We start from the raw sequence: 12,735 nt of genomic DNA on the forward strand, positions 1-12,735 counted from the left end.
TAGAAATTAAATTTAGAACATTAAACAATTCAGTTTTTTTAAGCAAACAAAGAGCAAAGATGTCTTAAATTGTAAAAGTCTGAGGAAGCATAACATTTAACTAAAATATACCAATACAGCAAAAAAGGATGCAAAACATGCCATCTAAATGGAAACATTAAAACATGGAGGCAGAAAAACAAAGCAAGTGTTTTTAAACACAAGGTGAGAATCCAACTTTCCTGCCTAACCTATGCCCTCCTTGGATCTAAGTTACTACACTGGTATTATCCCCTGGTATCTATTCTAAGCAATGGCTTTGTAGTTCAATGCCTTACAAGATTATAAATTGCAGCATAGACCACTGCTCCTAATTGCATCATAATCTTTTAAAAAAGTGTTTTTATTAAAGATTTGCTGGGGTTACGGAAGTGCAAACATCGTCTCTATTTTCAGATCATAAAGTTCTGCATCATAATCTTAAAATGCAAAACCAGACTGCATTGTTAACTTCAGGGTTTTAACACATCCAACTTAGTACAATCCAGACTCCAGCATCCCCAATAACTTTCTGAGTTTCGCACTGCTCATTCCGTTTGAATCTGAAATAAATTCTCAGCCCAAATTCTTCCTTAATTTAAAGCACTGAAGAACCTTTTTATAAATGGACTTTTTATAAATGGACTGATTATATAGCTGAAGTGAGTGAATGACTTTCATGTGCCCAATGCATCTGAAGAGCCTACTAACTATATTCATGTTATATGAGTTCTATCCACAATATTTGCTTTATATAGCCAAGTTAACGCTCAATAGTTTTTGGTGATAATCAGACTTACTGTGCAATCCCAAACCCAGACTCATCGGGCTGGAGTGAGTTAGGATATGGCAGAGCCATCCAAACCAGTGCTGGCAGACCTTTCTCCTGCTCATGAGTAGCCCAGTGGGCAGAACTATTATTATTTATTAAATTTGTCTACCGCCCTTCATTCACAGATCTTGGGGCAGTTCACAACATAAAATTACAACACCAATAACCCTCCCTCCCCAAACACGTTTAAAAGGAGTATAAGATGTTAATCAGCAAAAGGTGTAGTTGAAGAGGAACTAAATCCTACCACTATTATTATTATTATTATTATTATTATTATTATTATTATTATTATTATTATTTCTACCACTGACCCACCTGGCAGAATGCCCCCAAATGGAAGATGCTGAGGGCAAGAAAGAGGTTTGCTGGGGGTGAGGGTGCCTGGCTGTCACATTCACTCCCCTCAGGCCATGACTGTGGCCCTGCAAACAGGTGGAATATCCACTAATCAAACGGCTGGCCCAAGACAGACCTGTCACATAGAAAACAATGGGGCAGGACCAATCTGGGAAAATTGGGCTGCTTCCCCTTGCCAGCTACACCCATGGCAGCATGGGAGAGCTCCAGGTGCTGAGGAGGCCTGTAGCAAATCAACGCACAGCACCAGCAGGATATAAACTCAGCATGCGTCAAATGCAAACAGCACGACACCTTGCATGGTGCAGCGATATGCCTCACACACTCCTCATGCAGGGAATTTGGGTTCTAGAGACGGGCTCTGGAGAATGGGCACCAAGGAGGAAGGACACTCTGCACCCCCGGGAACACTGGGCACAGACTACTATACAAAGACAGAAACAAGGTAACTTTTAGCTGCACTTTCAGCAAAGCCCACCTCCCCAGCATAGGGGAGGGAATGCAGCTATTGCTCACATCTCTCTCCTGAGCTTCACGCTCAAACAGGCACTTGGAACCAGCCCTCCAGCGAGCAAGGACCCTCACACAGAAAAGCCTTCATGGAGCCCACCTACCCCCAAGATCAGTCTGGGAAATGGGAGAGCCGTCTGGGAACCAACCATGTCACCCTGCAAACTCTCACACAAGAGGGCAGAAAACAGTTCACACCCCTGCCACCCTCCAACAAGTAACTGCAGAGTTTGGCCAGCAGAAAGCCTCACCTTTAACCCTTGGCCCATGGTGCATGTGCAAACATACTGCAGCTCCAAGAAACAAATGCTTGTACCTTACAAGGCAGTGTGTGGCATGGGAGTGGAGTCCCTCACAGCTGGGCCTCTTGGACTGCACCAGGGGCCTGGATGGGGGAGATCCTATGTTTATACTGACCATGCCTGCTCTTACTTTTGTGCAGGTCTGGTCTGATCCTCCTACTCCTGCAGAGGATGTGGATGACAGCCAAGAAGCACTGGTGGCCCATCTATGCCTATGAGCAGGTTGAAACTCGACTGTGGCAACAAGTTCAGTACAGATTTGAGCGATTTTGCCCTCAAAGTGTAAGCTATTTGTATACAAACCTCAGAAAAAAATGATTACATTTCCCCTGACTCCTTTTGTTCACTTTTCTTTTTTCTCTCATTAGGCTTCATATATATTATATATCTCTATCTATTGCAACCTCACCCATGGATAAATATTCTTATTATTTTTATGCTCATTATTTTTGTTTACTCTGCATATTACTAGGTCTCAGGGTTCTCTGAACAATGATGGTGCCAAGTTTAAAGGAACGCAATACCTAAGAAAATGCCACCCATTTGCTTCATGTATGGTCTACGCCTTTTGCTCTAGTCTAGAACTTACCTAACACTTCCATGTTCTTTTGGAATGCATCTCGGGAACACCCATAAGCAAAGGACAAAGGTAGGGATACATAATGTATGTGCAGAACTTACATTTTTACTCCAGAGGTGGGTCAACCAACTATAGGGCCAACACCAATGCAACCTGACAACCACTAGGTTGACTGCCACCTGCATCTCTATTGGCAAGTGAGGGCATTGGTCTCATAATCCGAGGAGGAATTAAGAAAAGCTCCCAAAAACTCAGAAAGATGGGCCATGTGGAGGAAATTCCAAGAGTACCTGAATGAGACTGTGATGGCTGAAACAGCTATAGTGATAAAGTTTTGTTCATAGCCTACACAAAAGTGACCAAGAATAAAGAATGTGTTGTCATCTCTAGTCCTTTGAAGGAGCCCATACTGTGGTGATGGCAACCAAAGGATATGGGATGCAGAAAGAAATCAGAATTTAAACTGGATCTGCCTCTGGTTGGCAATGTACCCCAGATTTCAAACACAGTCTCTGCTTTCTGCACAAATATGAGTGAAAAGGGGAAGAACCATTTCATGGTGCCAGATTTCCCCAAAGTTCAATGAAATAAACTGTTATGCCGGGAAAGCAGATTGTGTTGGTACAACACCTGCCAGCAAATCATTCATGAATTTTGTCTCCACTGAGTTCACCCCTGTGTTTAAGCAATCGTTGTGGACTTGCAGTTTTCAGTGGCTTTGATGCAACATACTGTGGTTAACGCGGGTGGCGCTGTGGGTTAAACCAGAGAGCCTAGGACTTGCCGATCAGAAGGTCGGCGGTTCGAATCCCCGTGACGGGGTGAGCTCCCGTTGCTCGGTCCCTGCTCCTGCCAACCTAGCAGTTCGAAAGCACGTCAAAGTGCAAGTAGATAAATAGGTACCACTACGGCAGGAAGGTAAGCGGTGTTTCCGTGCGCTGCTCTGGTTTGCCAGAAGCGGCTTTGTCATGCTGGCCACATGACTCGGAAGCTGTACGCCGGCTCCCTTGGCCAATAAAGCAAGATGAGTGCCGCAACCCCAGAGTCGGCCACGACTGGACCTAATGGTCAGGGGTCCCTTTACCTTTTTAATAAGGAATAACAGCAGCCTCAAACATGATACATAGTCTCTGTGGCTGTACAACGGTCTCAATTACAAACTGCTATGCTAACATTTGGTACACAATCAGAGTTAATGGATGCACACTGGGACATAAAGTCCTATGAGCTTCAGGTTAAGCACAAGTAAGTCCGTAACAGTGTTTCAGGTCTCACATCTGGGTTTCCCTTTAGTGAAACACTCTGTATCAAATGTGGGGAACTTTTTCGGTTCCATGGGCCAGATCCTTATCAAGATTGGCCTCATGGATAGGTGTGAGGGGCCTGCCCACCTGTCAATAACATTGTAACATTATGATATCACACGTCTGACATATGGGCAGTCCCTGCACATCTCTAGCAGTTGGGCACTGAGGAACCAGTGAAGTGTTTTAAGACAGTCACCACACTCCAGCCTGAACCACTCGGGACAGGAGCATGTGGACTGCCTAAAAGCACTTGGCAAAAGAACCCTCTGAAGCAGCTCTGCATTTTTCCTTTAAGTGGGTGGCAGGGAGAGGAGACAGAGGCCAGCATTGTCCAGGCTCCTTTGTCCTCTCACTAGTTTAAAGCATGGTGTCCTGCTCATGAGCTACAGACACCAGTGACATCAGCTGATGAGTGGGTGTGCATGACTTGGGGGGAAAGAGGGGAAAACACTTTGAAAATGGGAATGAGAAAAGGAAACCCATGCATTTATCATGAAAAACTTAAAGACAGAACAAGAAAGGAATTTGCACTAAGTGGTACAACTGAAGACATGCGAAACGGAAGACATCAAATTAAATAGAGGGATTCCATTTGGAGAATGAATTTGAGGTTTTGAAATGGACGTAGGCACAGAGGTGGATGATATAGTGGCTGTTGTTGTTCAGTTTAACAATAGTGTCCTACACTTGGGACAAGGCAGCAAAAGAGGTAAGGACTAAGGGACAGATCATTAAGAAAAGCACACAACATTCTTGGTAGGAAATTCTTCATGGTTGAGCCCAACTAATACCTGGATATTAAGTCTTGCACTTCACTCGATTACTGCAACTGTGGGGGTCCAGATTGTTTGGTATTAATGCAATTATAGTATATGTGCATGCTATGAAGGCACTGAGTCAACTAAGGAAAGAAATTACCGCATTTGAGAGCTCAATAAGGCTGGGGGTGGGGAAGTGCTTTGGTAATTAATACAAAACTCTGTAACAAGTGACAGCAAGCAATAAAGGGGAGGGGCTTGTTAGAGATTCAGATATGCCTAATTATTAATAATCAATTTGCTCTCATATCAAATGCTTTCTTGGTTTTAGTGCCAAGAGTCGTATGTCTGGGGAAAAGTAGCTAATAGTTTCATGTGAATAAGAAAATGAGAAGTATGCAGAGGCACAGCTTTCTGTTTTAGACTGGAACATTCCAAGATCAATAGTGAAAAGTCAGATATTTATAAATATCAGCTAGTACTGGAAATGTGAGAACAGGTTACATGTTTGTGCCAGGATGGCTAAGCTGCTGGTTGGCTGATTGTAGCATTGTATTATTTTATACTGCCATATATAGTGTGAGTGACAGCTTTGAAAAGTTTGGGGAAGTGAAATGAAATGAAATAAAATATGTATGACGGAGATGGTCTCAGGTTGTCTGTGATCCTTCCAAGGTCGGTTGCCACCTCAGAGATATCGTACAAGCTGTGTGCAATTAACATCTTAGCTATTGCTCTTTTTTTTTGTAACAGGTGTGCTAGAACACAAAGCCAGCTAATTCTGGTTTGAAACACAAAGAAACACTTGCTACTAGAAACGATCTTGCCAGTTTTCCTTACATCCTAGGATGCTGTGCTCTAGCCTAGCTCATAAATTTGTCCATAACAGATGTCTTTTGAAATCTATGCAGCATGCCATCAGAAGTAGGGATAGCCGCACATGTAGTAGCAACTGTAGATGCTGTGCTTGCAATGGGTCTATGATGAAATCTACAAAAGATTGCAGTTGTATAAGACAAAGCCTTATGTGGTACATATATAATGGATCACAGGATCAGTGCATAGTGACCACGTGTTTGGGTATATCTGTAAAAATAATTTGCATCTAACAGTCAAAGGGCAATTACTTCTTCATCTCACACCACACAAGACTGCCTAGACTTGCATACAAAAATGTATTACTAGTTGTGACACACCCAAAGCATATGTAGAAAGTTATTTACGTGCATTCGGTCTATTAATTTCCCTTCTGACTTTGTTTGTGTAACGTCTATGTTCTCTATTACATACCAACTGTTTTTTGTCGCACAATACTTCTGGCCTTTTCTGTTCCTGGAGATCCAGTAGTTGTTGCACTGCGCTGTCTCATTGGGGCTTGTCCAGGCTGATCACGGCTCCAGCCTCTTGAAAACGACTTATCAACCGATGCCTTTTGAAACTCATGCCCAACTCCTGAAAGGTAGAGGGGAGACAGAACATATCAATGATTATATATCTGTCCATCCCACAGAAACCTAGCCAGATGGGAAGGGTATAAATGAAATGAAATAATAATAATTACCAATGGTGATCATTATGTTTTCCACCCAGCTTTAAATTAAGTAACTCAATACATATTACTACCAAAACAGTATTTAAGTAATAATTGTATTTTTGGTCTCAACTCAATTTTATATTGAAAGATCTATAATATAAGCAAGCTGTAGATAACTATCTAAAACATAAAAAAGGAATGTTAATCACAATGTATTCTGAGTATCATTCGGGTAAATAAGCAAAGGCTTCCCCATGGAGAAATATATATGTGTGTGTGTGTGTGTGTTCCATCTTCTTTAATTTAAATCTCACTACTAAAGCCACACCCAATTATACCAACCAGTTATTTAATCTATTGGCAGGAATTCGATGTTGTGTTAAGGCAATCTTTCCATCAGGGCAAGTATTTTGGCTTCCCAGATGGAATGATCTCCCCTCGTGTGTTCTGGGGGTGTTCCCAACACTCCAAGCCAATTTCAGGAGTGTAGCTAGAGGAGGGAGGAAAGCCCCATCACATAAGTGGAAGTCCTTGTGCAGGGACTCATTAATTGAAACCTGCATAATGCTCTTCCCTTTCTGTTACAAGCCACCATTACTACTGTTGTGCTGAACATTTAGGCTTATAAACCTTCCCTATAATTTGACAGAACTATGCCTGCTATGAGTCAACACAAATTGTTACTTTATTTACTACTATTAATCATAGTAAGCATTCACCTGTGGGCTTCTTGGCGCCATCTAAGTTTGGTTCAAATTTTAAAAAAAATCTTAGTATGCCACCTGTGCTTTCAAAGAGCAAAAGACAGTAAACATCCCCATTCTGGCATATGCAGTAGCAACAGCAACATCATGTTAAGAAATAAAATTTAAAAAATATAAAAATTCCTTCCAGTAGCACCTTAGAGACCAACTAAGTTAGTTATTGGTATGAACTTTTGTGTGCATGCACACTTCTTCAGATCTAGTTGGTCTCTAAGGTGCTACTAGAAGGAATTTTTTAATTTAATTTTATTTGTTTTGTTTTGTTTCAACTATGGCAGACCAACACGGCTACCACCTGTAACTATAATCATGTTAAGAGTGCTCACTCATGAGTAGGTCTGCAGGTGGCAAGGGTTCCAGCCTCACACTCAAAACAGGACACTTTCCTGGCGCCAGGTCTATTTTAATCGTTTACTAAGAGCAGATTTGCTGCCCAAGGAGGACTCCACATCAAGTGGTAAACTGCAGTCCTGTCTTGTAGACTATTTATTTCATGAGTATATGAGCCTGCTGCTTCGCCCAAGAAGTCAAAGTATATTTTCAGAAACAGACCCAATACTCCTCAGAATTTCAGACATTGAGACATTATGGGCAACTTCCATTTTAATGAGGGATTTATTTGCCTGTAGCTAAACCAGAAACTGAAGCCATAATCAGCAACTGTACTGGATGTGGGGCAAATGTGCACTAACTCTTCAAAAGGATGATTCATTCGGATTTTTAAAAATGAACTGAAGGGTCATAAAACTGGCCTTCAAGCATGATTGCTATACCACATCCTAATGCAGTTTGTACTTAAACGTAAGCATTGTTAAGGATATTTCAGTATCTCTCCCACACATATTTTTAAAGGATGCGTGCAGTTTCCACCTCACCTCTTATGCAATGATCATTTGTATATACTTCCTTTCATACAAGATATTAACAGACATTTTTAAATTAGATTAGTTTCTGAAGCCTGTCTGCCTTACCTTTGCCTTTATGTTTCTTTTGTTTCTGTTCACTTAGTTTATCCAGTGGGAGGTCACTGAGATCCAAGCTGTATAAGTTTCTAGCTAATACTTTTGTTAGAGTCTCCATAGTCAGTGACCACTCTGTGGCCAGCTCTTCCCAATAAGTCAATGATGACAATACTGACAAAAGGTCATCCCAAAGTTCTCGGGAGATGTACACATTTAGATTTGCCTTGATCCAAGCTACTATGAGAGTCTACAAACAAACATGCAGATAGTGAATATAGTAATATTTATCACATGGCAACATAAGAGAGTTAGGGAACTCAAATCATGCAAAGACACGGTAAAAATATAAGAGAGCAGCATAGCTACGTTAACTGTGGAGAATACATTTTAACTAAAGTGTTTATTTTCACTCCTTTCTTTGTTAACAACTGATAAACTTGGATGGGCCTTGGGGGATTTAAACTAAGTTGTAAGAAACAGCCTCAATCAATTAGAACAAAGGAACAGATATAGGACCAGATGTTTCAGTCAGCCTTATGTTTTGCTGGTCTTAAATTCTAAATGGAACATTCAGCCATAAGCAACTTCATTCAATAAAAATGTCCCCATCTGCCACAGTACATCTGACATTACTTTTTACATGTATTTTCTTAATATATATATATATTTTATTGCTTTGTCCACCCCCAAAAAGAAATATAACAAAAGAAAACAAAGAATAGAAAATGTAAGCCACAAAGCGTCAGAGCCTGGTAGGACAAAAGCACAAAAATAAATTCAAAGAAATGATGAAGTATAAACTTATATAATGGTTCCCCTACCATTAATAGAGATATATAAAAATAAAGGATTATCCACCTGCAAGTTCTGTCATTATTGGGATTAAAGGTTGCACACTGTCTTATATGAGCCCCCGTGTATTTTCATGTAGAAATATTTACTCCAAGTTCATTACATTCCTGCCCCTAGTCACCAAAGCACATTAACAAAGTGATCTGATTGAGAATCCACTTCATATGCAAGACTGATCCATTTTCATTGTATTATTTATTAGCAGAGTTTGCTAATGTTATCCAAACAGGATTTTAAGAAGCTTCACAACTTATCACCACTATAGGTGACCTAACCTCATATATTAGAAGCACTTCATCACCTAATTTAGAGAGACAACCATTTTACAAACATGTGTGTAAGAAAAATCTGATGGCTACTTCTATTAGGTTTAAACTGCGTTGGGAGTGGAGAAATGGTGATGAGGAGGAGTTGCTTATCCCTTTCTCTACCCTTGAGTTTCTGCTGTATCTGATTTCAGAAATGTATTTACTAATCCTTGCACTATAAGGTGGCTTATTAGTGTCCTAATCCTTGTGGGAGAAAACAGCCAGGAAGAAAGAGCTACAGCAGAAAAATAATAGAAGAGATAAGCACCCTTATCCCTCCCATGTCTCTGTTCTAAATCATCTCTTCCCAAATCTAAATTTCCCTTTCAAAAGTAGCCATAAAGCTTCTGTTACACACACACGTGTGTGCAACTTACTGTTCTGCCATAACACCACATATTCTCTCCCTCCCTATTTCTATTTGGATGTTACCAATTCCTCATCTTTCTAGAACAGCTTTAAATGTCAGACTCAGGATGTAAGATGTGTTTACCTTGCACATCCATCTCCTTCACTTACAGTGATAGTGACTCTCAAGAATCACATTAGTAGTCCAAATCTCCACAGATCACATAATATATTTTGCAAAAATAATAAGCTAAGGATACATACAGGGAGAAATGCAGCCTTAGCTGCATGAAATCCTCAAGTTATTACTAGTACAAAATCAATGCAATATTCAAAGTGGGGTGTCTATATATTTAGTAGTGATTCTTACGTGCAACTGAACTTCACATGCATAATGATTTATTGTCTGGTTTGTAATTTATGGCATTTTTTTAAAAAAAATATTATATGCATCTTGAAAGAGCTTGCACTATAAGGTGGCTTATGAAAATGTAAGTAAGTAAACAGGTATCTCATCTGAGTGCAGTGCTGAGTGAAAGTCACCTTAGGTGAGCTGAACGCAACCTGATAAGACTCAGAACAATAATAAAATTAATATTTATTCATTTGCCTGGAAAAGAGGTCCAGCAAGCCTTCCTGCTAATGTTGAATTCTTTCTTCCTTGATACTGTAGAAAAATTTGAGATGGTATTTTCAGTACCGATTCTGTGACCCTGAGAAGCACAAGCAGCATCTGTTCCCTGAAAAGCAACGTAAGACTCTGTATAATATGTGGACTCATATACATTTTACTTAAGCATCTCAAGCACCTTTTAGCATTATTCATGAGAAGCACTTTGGTGGCAAAGGCAGTTTTTTAACTGATCCCTCTGACGTTATGGCCTTTACCATTCGTTGCTACTTTCCTCCTGACATCTTACTCAAACCAGATCCAGTGAAACGGAAGTTGAAGAGGATTCTGGAAATGTATTTCACCCTCAGTCTCCTGGCATCCACAGAAAGACAGTGAAGGAACTTGACACATGCCACTATGCAGCTGCATTGACTATATAGAGGTTATTAATTCACGATCATTATGAACTAAATTTCCAGCTTCTTTCATTTTCTATGCAGGGTGGGGGGACTTAACTCAAACAATGCTGACTTTGCACACTTAGGAGGTATTACTTAATAGTTACACTACGTATTCATCCTATTTGCATCTCAATGCCCTTCCTCCAAACCAACTCATAATGACATACATGACACACATTTTGGCCTTACAAGGAAGAATACCGCAGTTAAATTAGGTTGAGAACAAGTAATTTGCTGAAGACCATCAAGTAAGCTTCCTGGCCATGGAGAGATAACCCATATATATTACTTGAAGGAATAATAATAAACCAGTGTAACCCCATTATAAAAAACAAACACTTTACCAAGTCTTCTTGTCCATGGTTACTTGCACTACCATGTAACGGTAGATATTAAGAATGCGTTTACACATATCCGTATGTTCATCCAGCAGTGTTTTAATCTCATTTGCTGGCTCAAGAAGAAATATATTTGAGGAATTTGTTATGAAAACCTGTGATTAAAGGGAAATAAGAACCATTATTTTGAGAATTCAGCTAAACTTGGCTGCACTGATTAATCATATTACTACTGCAGAAGAACTGGGATGTCATCAGGGTTAGTTGAATAAAGTCTAATTTGGCATACTTTAATGAGTGGAAAAACACTTCAAACACAAGTACAAATCACAGGGTTGTGGTTTTGTTTTTTTACATTTTAGAAGCTCAGAATGGGGCCCTGAAAGATACTCAAATGTCTCTGCATATATTCCATAAAGTGATACTTAACATAAATGCAAACATTAGATTTAATTTAAAATTGTCTGAAACTTGCCGAGAAAAATGTGAGTGGTTTCGACACCTGCTTGCTATCACAGTTGGAATAAAATGCACTGAAGAACATTTAGACTTACTAGGTACTCAAAGTTAGAGCCAACAGAATACAATGGAACATGCCCAAGTGATCCTAAAATTATACTCTGCCCAAGTGATCCCAAAATTATACTCTCCTCCAGAACCAGAGGTTATAACTTCATTTGGACAGATTTTTCTAACAAATGACTACTGCAAACTGTAAACAGAGCTGAACAGAAATGCAATAAATCAGTCATACATAATAAAACATGACATGAACTAAAGCGAAATCTTTGGGTTTATGAAACATTGCACTAAATTGGCATTGGGTAGACACAATCTACTAACCTAATCTAGTCATCTAAATTGTTAGTAAGTGGCAATAATTATTTAAATGCGTCATAAAGTCAAAAGATTTTACTTCAGTTCTAGTTGTGGTTTATTTTCTGTGACATCTGAGTAATTGCATTTATATATTATGCTATTACGAGAGTTGCCAGCCTTGAGACTGCCTTGATATGGACTGTGGCCCATTCAACTTATTTATTATTTGCAGTTTTCCATCTCCCTCCTCCTAATCTAATTGCCATCCTGTACTTTTTTGGACAAAAACATAAATCCTCTGTGAATCTAGAGGATTTTGTCAGTTTTCCTTTCATGACAGGCAGGGGGCTTTTTTGGGTGGTGGTGGGGAGTGATTTTTTGTGGGATGTGCAGAATGTTGCTGCCATAAGAGGAAGCTGCACAGTTCAAGTGAACAACATATACATTCCCTCTGAAATCTAGTCAATAGCATTAGATTTTCATGTATGGCTTAATATAGACTGGTTTGGATTCACCAGCAACATCCTAGAAACCGCAATGCATTTTGATACATGTGTGAAAACTTATGGATATGAGAACTTCAGTGGAACAAAATATCAAGTGGAAAACAGTGTTTTATTAACTCAATAAACCAACTTTGCTAAAAATGGAAATAATGTATAGGATTATACTGTTAGCACTGCAACGTACGTTCCTGTATATTTATATTCAGAAGAAAATATTACGCAAAGGTTACAGGGCATGCAACAGTATATATATATTTGGAAAATGTTCACTGTGAGATGGAAAAATGAAATGAGAATATATCCCTTACCTGCAGTACTGCTTGGACCCCGGCTCGTATGCCTTGTTCTATGACATCCAAGTCAGCTATTTTATGGGGAATCTCCTGATAACAACCATTTTTTGTCCAGCTTGGATTTCGAACAGGACCAGAATTACCCATGATTTCCTAAAACATACAGGAGGGAATTTTTTCTTTCCAATTTCCCATAGATACGGTTTCAGTCTCACACGTTAACCCAGCTTGATGAGGCATGGCATACAGAAAGGGTGCTGCACATGTGGT

General features: G+C 39.8%; 1 protein-coding gene across 24 annotated transcripts in view; it reads right to left on the reverse strand.

The window, feature by feature from the left end:
• RALGAPA1 (Ral GTPase activating protein catalytic subunit alpha 1) overlaps window positions 1-12,735 on the reverse strand; it is a 123,923-nt gene that overhangs the window by 80,332 nt on the left and 30,856 nt on the right. For all 24 annotated transcript variants that reach the window (XR_014546730.1, XR_014546731.1, XM_083607992.1 and 21 more), the window contains exons 12-16: window positions 12,481-12,618; window positions 10,854-11,002; window positions 10,046-10,175; window positions 7,937-8,174; window positions 5,958-6,119 (exon numbers count right to left, since the gene is read on the reverse strand). Coding sequence is in view for 22 of the 24 variants with exons in the window: in XM_083607992.1 (XP_083464118.1) it covers window positions 5,958-6,119; window positions 7,937-8,174; window positions 10,046-10,175; window positions 10,854-11,002; window positions 12,481-12,618 (817 nt within the window). In the remaining 2 variants the exon portion in view is untranslated. The remainder of the gene's footprint in view (window positions 1-5,957; window positions 6,120-7,936; window positions 8,175-10,045; window positions 10,176-10,853; window positions 11,003-12,480; window positions 12,619-12,735) is intronic.

The sequence above is a fragment of the Podarcis filfolensis genome (genome assembly GCF_964270895.1).
Source record: "Podarcis filfolensis genome assembly, chromosome: 1".
Lineage (NCBI taxonomy): Eukaryota > Metazoa > Chordata > Lepidosauria > Squamata > Lacertidae > Podarcis > Podarcis filfolensis.